Here is a 10,048-nt window from a genome sequence, read left to right as displayed (position 1 = left end):
TGTGGATTCACAGTCTGTCTCAACAGAGTACTGTGGACAGCCTCCATCCGTCAGTTGGAGTTGGCCCCAAGATGAACCTACTGGCTCCCCTCTAGCGTAATGTGTATGCAGCACCAGCAATTTGTTAACTATAAGTCACCCTCCCAATGTATCAGGGGATTACTAGCAATCATTACAAAGATGGTATGAAGTAACATTAACCCAGATAATTGGGTGACTCCACCCGGATGTTCCAGAATTTGAAATATTGTTTGATAATGTAAATAGGACATAAATATATAAACTATTCTTAGTAGATTCACTATATTCTTTTCAAATTGAATCTGACATGCATGCTCACTCTGAAAAATCATTCATTGTATGTATGATTTAGCTGAGCAAATAAGGAATTTCTAAAATGTATGGAATTTATTTTATTTATTTATATCCAAAATGTGCTTATTGGGATGGCTTCCCACTCATCTTGATTGAGGGTACTGTTAGTGCTGCTTCCTCCTGAAGGAACATCCTTCTGTGAGCCTTGCTTTCCCTCCTGTAGGCTGGCAGAGGACAGTGGAGCAGCCGACACACAGAACTACTGTCTGCACATGGCTAAAGACTGTGGTGATTTTATAGCATCTTCGGCACTTCACGTCCATGAAGTAGGAATTGGGGCTCTGCACCAGGCGCTTCTTCTTGTGCTTCCTCTTCTCCTCCTCTGGAGAGGGATGAAGGAAATCTTTTGTGAGAGGCATGTTCTCGTGGGGAGGTCATCACCACCTGGAAAGGAATGTATGGAATTTAGATGGGCGTAGTAGTCCTTTTGTATGTTTAAAAATTTGGGAAAATAGCTCAAGCATTCCATAGAGAGAAAAATATAACACCTATGTAGCTGGTACCTAGACTCAAAAAGTACTAACATTTAGCCATCCTTCAGGTTGGTAAAAAAGAATAGAAACATTATAGATTCATTGGTGTCCATTTGTACCTTTTGCCAGCCCTAGTTCCCTTGACCTTCCCAGCGGATACCACGGCAGAGGGTGCCGTGTATCTTCCTCACCTATGTTTTTATGTCTTTTCTATGTTGTATCAATACATGCTAAACAATTATTTATGGATTTTTAAACATTACATAAACGGTGAGGAAATATAAAACTGCGCAGCAAGTTGCTTTTGTCTTTCTGCTCTGTTTTTGAAACGTGGCCATTAGAGGCATGTGTTCATTCATTTTGCAGCCAGTGTATTTCTGCTCTTTGAAACGCACCCAAATTGTTGAAGACAGCGAGCAGATACATATGACAGCTTCTCAGCTGCAGGTATGAAATATTTTGGCCTTGATTGTCTTCTGCTTTTCCTCCTGCCTTCTCTTTCACTTTCTCTTTTCCTTTCCTTTTTTTTTTTCTCTCCTGCTCTCTTTAAGATTTTTAATATAAAAAGAAACAGCACCTTAAAAATAAAACACTAGATATTTTTCAGAAGTAGCTGACATTTACCGGATACCAGCTAGGTGCAAGAACCTGTGCTGAGCACTTTGGTCTCATTTGGTAGTGCTCAGTGAGACCCTGCAGGTCTTTCTTGGCCGAGGTCACAGAGTTAGTAGGTGGAGCGCGTGGTCCAGGCACTCAGATGCCAGAGCTGATGTCCTTCACCATTCAGACCCAGAAGCCAGATGGATCCCAACAGACCACAGTGTTAAGTGAGCTCTTAACAGTGAAGAGTTCCCGGGGCTGGTGCTTTAACAACTTGGGTATTGACTTCACTTAGAAATTACATATCATAATAAATAATAACAAAATGCTTACCTGAAAATTCTCAAGGGTTTACTGTTTTTTCTCTCTCTCTGTCTCTCTCTCTCTCTCTCTCTCTCTCTCTCTCTCTCTCTCTCTCTCTCTTTCACCTGAATTTCAGTCATCCATCAATTTGTACTCCTTTTGGGTATTTCCCTTTGAGTATTCCATTATTGTCCCCAATGGCATAAGAACCACGCTTAGTTATTTATTTCTCTCTTGGCCATTTCCTACTGCAACAAATCTGGTGCCAAAATCTGGCTTCTATGGTTCTCTGTGCTCTGGCTCCTTACTATCTGCTATGGATTAAGTTTTGCCTCCCCTACCCACAAGTTCATATGTTGAAATACCACCATTTGATGGTATTTGGCGATGGATCTTTAGAAGGTAGTTAGGCTTAGATGCAGTCAGGATGGTAGGGTCTTCATGGTGGGGTTAATGTCCTTATAAGAAGAGCCCAGAGAGCTTGCTTTCTCTTCTCCACCATATGGGGACACAGCAAGATGATTATTTGCAAGTCAGAGAGAGAGCCCAGATCTCAGAGCTCCTAGTCTCTGAGACTGTGAGGAAATAAATTGCTGTTGTGCAAGCTGCATGGTATTTTGTTACAGCACCTTGGCTGACCAAGGTACTAACTATCTAACATTTTGATCATCCATTTTGTGCAGCCTACATTACTATTCCTCTTTTTACCCAAGTTCTTTTCCTCAGCTAGGATGGCACTCCCTCTCTCCAGGTAACATTAATTTTTTTTTTTTTTTTTAGTGGAACCAGGGATTGAACTCTGTTCCTTGTGTTTGCCAGAGAAGCACTTATTCCACTGAGCCATCTCCCCAGCCCCGAGGTAACATTAATATTTAAGACAAAAAATAATATCATTTTTCCCCCTAGTGTTTTTTTTTTTTTTTTTAATTTTAGGGAAGGGTCTACAGAGTGTTCAGGGTCTCACTAGTAGATCAGACTCATAGTGATCCACCTATTTACAGCCTCCCAAGAGCTAAGATTACAGGTGCGGTGCTGCCTTCCCCCTAGTTGAACTCATATTTTTGCTACTGATTTAATCTTCTTTGTACTCCTACAACAATGCGTAGCACAACTTATACCACTTAATTGTATAATGTTATTATGCTTTAAATATCTAATGCATGTAATGATATGATTTACTCTTCTAAAATATGTATTTAAGAGTTGTGTGCTCACCTAACTCCATGTCTTGTACTCTGTTCCATGTGCATGCTGTCTTACTCTTACAGTTTAAAAAAGTCATTTTTGTTATTTTCACATGGGAGAAAATAAAGAAATGTGTATTAGTCTGCTCAGGCTCCCATAAGAGGCTCAAATAACTGCACTAAATTTTCCTCACAATTCTGCAGGCCGGATGTCTGAGATCAGGGTGCTGGCTGCGTAGATTCCTGGTGAGTCTCCTCTTCATGGCTTGTGGAGAGCCACCGTCTCACTGTGACATCTCATAGGCTGTCCTCTGTATGCTTTTTCTTTTTACAAGAACACCTACTCTATCAGACTAGAGTTCCAATCTTATGGCCTCCCTTAACCATTCCACCAAGGCCCTGTCCCCGAACACAGTTGTACTGAGAAGGCGTCAGCATATGAACTTCCAGGGACCACAGTGCAGCCTATGATAAGGTTTTTCTAATTAAAATATATTTTAGGTGAACATATTATTAATAATTATATTTTAAGTTTTATCTTAAGCTCAGATAGATAGATAGATAGATAGATAGATAGATAGATAGATAGATAGCTATTGGTGCCAGGAATCAAACTCAGGACTTTGCGCTTGCCAGGCAGGCACTGTACCACTGAGCTATCTCCCTGGCCCCTAAAATATAGTTTTAATGATATTTGTGACATATAAAATACACTTAGACTTTTCTTATGTAGTGATGCATACTCATTACATTTAAGTATGTATGAAAAAACACGAAGTACTGAGAAATGAATTTTAAGAAAGATTCCTCATATTTTTCTTTCTCTTTTATTCAGGCTACAAGCCTATTGGTTGGTGCCACCCACACCCACACCCATTCTCCACACCCAGAACTCTGCTGGACCAACCAGTGAACTAATTTAGTCCATACCCTTAATCCGGGTATCACACACTAGCCACCTCCCCAAAGGTCCACCTATGAGCCCAGGAGGCTTAGGGAGGACATCTAGATACAACCCATAACAGTATTATTTGAGGATGTAAGTAAAGATTCACAAAGGTTTTTTTTTTGTTTGTTTGTTTGTTTTTTTTTGTATTTTTAGGGAAGGGTCTACAGGGTGTTCAGGGTCTCACTACTAGTTCGGACTCATAGTGATCTGCCTGTTTACAGCCTCCCAAGAGCTGGGATTACAGACATGGGCCACCATGCCAGTCTCAGTTGCTGTTTCAGTGCACCCCAGGGGCGGGGCCGGCACAGCAGGCCCAGGGATCAAACCCCAGGCCCCTGCACCTGCTTGTAAGAGCTTTAATCCACTGAGCTATTTGGCTGGTCCCCCAGTACATATTTTTTGTATACTGTTTACATACTCATTGTCATGCCAACTGAGCACAAGGAAGTATAGCTAGTTTCCAGACAGATACTGTATATGTATTTTGTTAAAATATATCTACGTCAGCATGGATTTAAGACTTGATACTAAATGCTTTTACCAAACTTGCAAAGTTTATCCAAATTTGCAAACCTGTTAACATAAAGCTGAGTTATTTTCTTTTGGCTTTTAAAAGTGCTAGATGCAGGGGCTGGCCAGATGGATCAATGGACTAAAGCGCTTGCTTCCGCAGAGCGCAGCAGTCAAGGTTCAATCCCCGCCTGCTGTGCCGACCCTGCCCCTGGAGTGAGTTGAGATGGTGATTAAGACTGGGCGTGGTGGCACCTGGGCCTGTAATCCAAGCGCTTGGGAGACTAAAAACAGGAGAATCATTACGAGTCCGATCTACATAGTGAGACCCTGTAGACTCTGTCCTAAATTCATTTTTAAAAAGTGTTAGATGCTAATTTTATGATGCACATTTTATCACCTCCATAACTTTACAACAACATACCCTTTTTTGATGACAAATGACAATTCACCTCTTTTTAAAAGAAATATCAGCTACTAACATTTTTGGCCATGACTATGAAAAAATCAAGGTATTTTTAAGTTAATGGATGCAACTTGTAGGAATTCTCCACATACTCTATTGGTCTTCCAATCGTGAACACTTATTCCAAATTCTGATACCTACTGGCTGCAAGACTTGAGCAAATTGCTTCATCAGTTTGATCCTTAATTTCTCTGTTTATAAAATGGGGACAATGAATGTACCTATTTCATGGGATTTATTGGATTAAAAAGTTAGCAAAATATCATAGTTTTGAGCATGTACTTTATACTCAATAAATTTTAGGTAATGGTTTAATTTTTGTAGGTGTTGAGTCAGTAAAATCTTAGCCATTTGGTTGCTAATAGTATTTATAAACATCAGGGAACACAGTGATTTTGTTTAAGAAATTACATACCATTAAAAAAAAAAAAGAATAAGTAAAAACTTTAAAAGGGCCGGCCAGATAGCTCAGTGGATTAAAGCACCTGTTTAGGCAGACACAGGGATCGAGTTTGAGCCCCAGTGTGCTGTGCCCAGCCTCTCCCCCAAGACAAGCTGAGATAGTGATTGAGACTGGGCGTGGTGGCTCACACCTGTAATCCCAGTGCTTGAGAGGCTGAAAACAGGAGGATCACTACGAGTCTGAGCTGTGTAGTGAGACCCTATACTAAACACACAAAAAAATAAAAATAAAAAAAAATAAAGGAAATTACATACCACTCATCTACTTCTAAATTCCCCCAAACCAGTATTCATATAATTAGAGTTTATTAAGAATAACATTTAGAGGACCCATAAGATAGCTTAGCATACTAAGCACCTGCTTTGGCAAGCACAGGGCCCAGGGTTCAATTCCTGGTCCCATAGACCACTACGAGTCTGAACTGCATAGTGAGACCCTGTACCAATTATATTTTAAAAATAAAAAAGAATAACATTTAGAAAGCAATTTATTCCTTCTAATGACCAAAATGAAAAAGACGTACAATATAAGTTGATAAGAATGTGAAATAATCAGAATTCTAATGAATTGTGGGTAGTAAGGCTGCAAAACAATGCATCAGTTTTGTTTTTGAATTTTTTTTTCCATAATTTTATTGAGAAACAAATAGCAATGAGACAGTTTCAAACCAAATTGGTAGAACAGTTTCAATAATTAACACATTGCATAATTCTTCCCAGTGGTTATTTGCTGTACAAGATGCAGACATGATATCCTATTTACAAACACTGTTAGAACAAATCCCTCTATTCATTAAGAGAATGTAACTATATATCTATCCTAACCATTTTGAATACACAGATGCAAAATGCACATTCATCTGTATCCCCTTTTTTGTTTAGTTCCATTATTTGAATATTATAGGTATGTGAACTCAGTAAAATATTCTAAAAGAGTTCAGTGTCCATAATAGTATTGGGTCTTCCGCTTCACTGGCAATGTCAGAAATTGTTGACCTGAGTCCCCTACAGCTCAACATAACACCATGGCCTTACTTCTTATACTTTGTTTTTATACTTTTCTGCTGGATAGTTAAGACCAAGTTAAGCAAGATCTATGCAACAAGAATTGTAGCTTTTGGGTCTGATAAGGTCAATCAAATCCCCTCAGGATTTATCCTGAGATCCTGTACCTCAGATTGTAGATCTTTTGTCAGTGTCAGCCATGTGGATGAGTCACTTGAATTCATTTTTTGATTGGTATATATTTGCTCAACACAATTATATTCACTTGGGGAAATTAGTACATATATTCTGTATTTTTATAATTTTTGATACCATTTCTTCCTCCTCCTGCCTTCCCTTTTCTCCTTTCCTCATCTCTATGAAATCTATCTCCCTGTTTTCTAGCTTTTCTTCTTTTTTTAACCTCTGAGTTTTATTTTGGGTTTCTCATACAAGAGAGACCATGCAATAACCAATGTCTGACTCACTTCACATAATGCTATGTTAAATTCCATCCCTTTCCCTACAAATCACATGAATTTATTCTTCTTTATAGTCAAACAAGACTCAGTTGGGTAAGTACACTACACTGGCATTCTCCATTCATAGTTTGGCAATTGTGAATTATGATGTTATAAACACAAGTATGCATGTATTTCTATAGTATGATGTCTTTAACTCTTTCAGGAAAATACCCAAGAATGCTGCATCAAGTGCAGTTTCTGTTTTCAGTTTTTGGAGGAATCTCCATACTCTTTCTCATAGTGGATGCACTGGTTTGAATTCTTACCAGTAATGTAGAATAGTTTCCTTTCCCTCCATTCTCACCAGCATTTGTTGTTTCTTGTGTTCTTGATGAGCCATTCTGCCTGGTGTCAAATGGAGTCTCAGTGTTGTTTTGATTTTCATTTCCTTAATGGGTAAACCTATTGAACATTTTTTTGTGTGTATACTTATTGGATATTTGTGCTTTTGAGAAGTATCCGTTCGTTTTCCCATTTTTAAAATTGGGTCATTTGTTTTTGTGAGATCTAATCTTTTAGTTCTTTATTCTAGGTAGTAGACCTCTCTCAAAGAGTAGATGTTATTTTTAATTTATTTTTTATTTTTTTGTATTTTAGCAAAGGGTCTACAGGGTGCTCAGGGTCTCACTACTAGATCAGACTCATAGTGATCCACCTGTTTACAGCCTCCCAAGTGCTGGGATTATAGGCGTGCATCACCATACTGTTTCAGTGCAATTCGGGGGTGGGGCCGGCACAGCAGGCCCGGGGATCCAACCCCTGGCCCCTGTACCTGCTTGTAGGTGTTTTAATCCACTGAGCTATTTGGCCGGCTCTGAGTAGAGGATAATTACTTTTTCTATTTTGAAGGTTGTCTCTTCTTTCTGTTATATTCTTTTTTTTTTTTTTTTTTTTTTTGCAGAACTGGGGATTGAACTCAGGCCCTTACACTTGCCAGGGAAGTGCTTATTCCACTGAGCCATCTCCCCAGCCCCATTTCTGTTATATTCTTTTTTAAAAAATTTATTTATTTAATTAATTTGTGTGTGTGTGTGTGTGTGTGTGTGTGTGGCCAGCTCAACCCACCAGGGGGCGGGGCTGGCTGGCATGTGGTGCTGGGGGATTGAACCGCGGTCCCAGTGCTTTGCTAAGCTTGTTTTAAGTAGCGCTTTAGACCACTGAGCCATCTCACCAGCACCATCTGTTATATTCTTTAGGCCTCAAAAAACAGGCTTTTAAATTTAATATAATCTCAATTTTTAGTTCTTGGTATTATTTCTTGTAATATTAGAGTACAGAGACACCTTGCCTATGTGCATGTCTTCAAGTGTTTTTCCTGTTTTATCTTCCAGCAGTCTCAGTACTTCTGTTTTTATACCTAGATCTTTGGTCCATTTCAATTTTAGTTCAGTAGAGGGTGAGAGATGTGGATCTAGTCTGATGCTTTGACTTGTAGACAGCCGGTTTTCCCAGTGCCATCATGCATGAACTTTAGAACACAGAAAATATTGTAAAGCTACTCGTTCAGGTTGGTCAGTGGCACATACCTGTGATCCCAGCACTTGAAAGACTGAGGAAAGAGGACCTTGAGTTTGAGCCATGCCTAGAGTCCATCGTGAATTGGAGATTAGCCTTAGATAAATAGTGAGACTCTATTTTAAAATATTTTTTTAAAAAAGTTACACACCCATCTGCCTTGGTAATTCTCAAAGTGTTGACAGTACTGATGTTGAGAATTTCTGATCTATCCAATAACACAGCTCCTACATACCCAGATCATTTAGCCAAAAGTAATAAGAATATATGTTTACAAAGATGTCCCATGCTAGCTAGCCTGCCCTACTGTTATGGTTTGTGTCTGGTTGTTTCCCCACCAAACCTCATGTAGTCATTGGTGCAGCAGGCTTCTAAAGTGTGATTAATCCATGCTCCAATGCTAGGATTATGGGTCTGAGTGCTGCTGGGATTATGGATGTGAGTGCTACACCTGCCCTGGGATAGATAGCCTGCATGCAATGTGAGGAAGGGAGAGAGGCTTGCTCCTGCCACTGCTCCTCCTTTTTGCTCTTGCTGTTTTGCTGTTTTCTGCCACCATGAACAGCTGGCCCTCTGCCTTGTACCACTCTGCCTTGGAGCTAGCTGAGTAAGGACTGAACCTTCCACAAACTTTGAACTAAATAAACTTTTCCTTCTTTAATTTGGGATATTGGGTATTTTGTCCAGCAATGAAAGAAAAGTAACCAAGACACACACAGTAGGTTTATTGATAATATCCCCAAACTAAAAATTTTTATTAGCAATAAGAACAAACTTCATATACATAAAACAGTATGGATTAATATAATTTTAAAATGACACCAAATGGAAAGAGGCTGGAAACAAAAATATATCCACTGCAATTATTGAATTTGTATGAAATTCAGGATAGGCAGAACTAAATCATGGCTACAAGCAGTAGATCGGTGGTTGTTTCTTGAAGGCGAGAGACTTATTGGAAAGCTTGGGGGAACTGCCTAGAATATTCAATAATCATTTGTGAAGTGGTTGAATAGAACACTTATGATCTGAGTACTTTAGGGGAGGACTGGAGGGAAGGAAGAAGAAAGGAAGGAAGGAAGAAGGAAGGAAGGAGGGGAGACACATAGGCAATCAACTGGTTGGTTTTTAAGGCCATTTTCTTCCAAACAGCTATCCATTGATTCATGGTCTCCAACATTTATTCTCCATCTTTGCCATTCTAGTGGTTGGGTAATGTAGTATTTTGTGGTTTGTTTGCATTTCCTCCAAGATTAATTGAAATTGAGCATATTATCTATGTTTATTGGCCTCTCAGAAATTGTTTTTTTTGAAATGAACTTCTGTCCACTCTTTGTTGGGGTATCTTATTTATGAGAGTTACATATTCAGAAATACAGATTTGAGAATGCAAAACTAACACAACTGGGAATTAACACAATTCTGCTTTGTGTTAAATTGGAAAGGCAACAACTACTGGTGAGATCTTGTGGGTACGTGTATATAAAATATACATATATTTTAAATATTTTTCCTATTCCCTCTTTACTCTGATGGCATATTTTAATGAACACTTTATTTCAGTTATTCAGTTTTCATTTGTGGTTAGTGCTTTCTGTGTCCAGTTATTACATTTTAGCCTACTGCAAAGTTACAAAGATGTTTTCTTACAGTTATTGAGTATTTAAACTACAGATTGGCAATCAAATGAAGTGTATTTTTGT

General features: G+C 38.9%; 1 protein-coding gene across 1 annotated transcript; it reads right to left on the bottom strand.

Moving 5' to 3' along the window:
* Nucleotides 1-422: 422 nt before the first annotated feature.
* On the bottom strand, nucleotides 423-734 carry LOC105741431 (40S ribosomal protein S27-like). The gene has a single exon (XM_012513558.2). The coding sequence runs from the start codon at nucleotides 732-734 to the stop codon at nucleotides 480-482; it is 255 nt and encodes an 84-aa protein (XP_012369012.1). The 3' UTR covers nucleotides 423-479.
* Between the last annotated feature and the right edge of the window lie 9,314 nt (nucleotides 735-10,048).

The sequence above is a fragment of the Octodon degus genome, unplaced genomic scaffold (assembly GCF_000260255.1).
Source record: "Octodon degus isolate 3935 unplaced genomic scaffold, OctDeg1.0 scaffold00011, whole genome shotgun sequence".
Taxonomy (NCBI): Eukaryota; Metazoa; Chordata; class Mammalia; order Rodentia; family Octodontidae; genus Octodon; species Octodon degus.
Note: the sequence above shows the minus strand (reverse complement) of the source record. Positions and strands in the feature narration are given on the sequence as shown.

What these genes read in the sequence shown, in the direction of transcription:
- LOC105741431 (XM_012513558.2), bottom strand. Translation starts at nt 734, where the DNA reads ATGCCTCTCACAAAAGATTTCCTTCATCCCTCTCCAGAGGAGGAGAAG.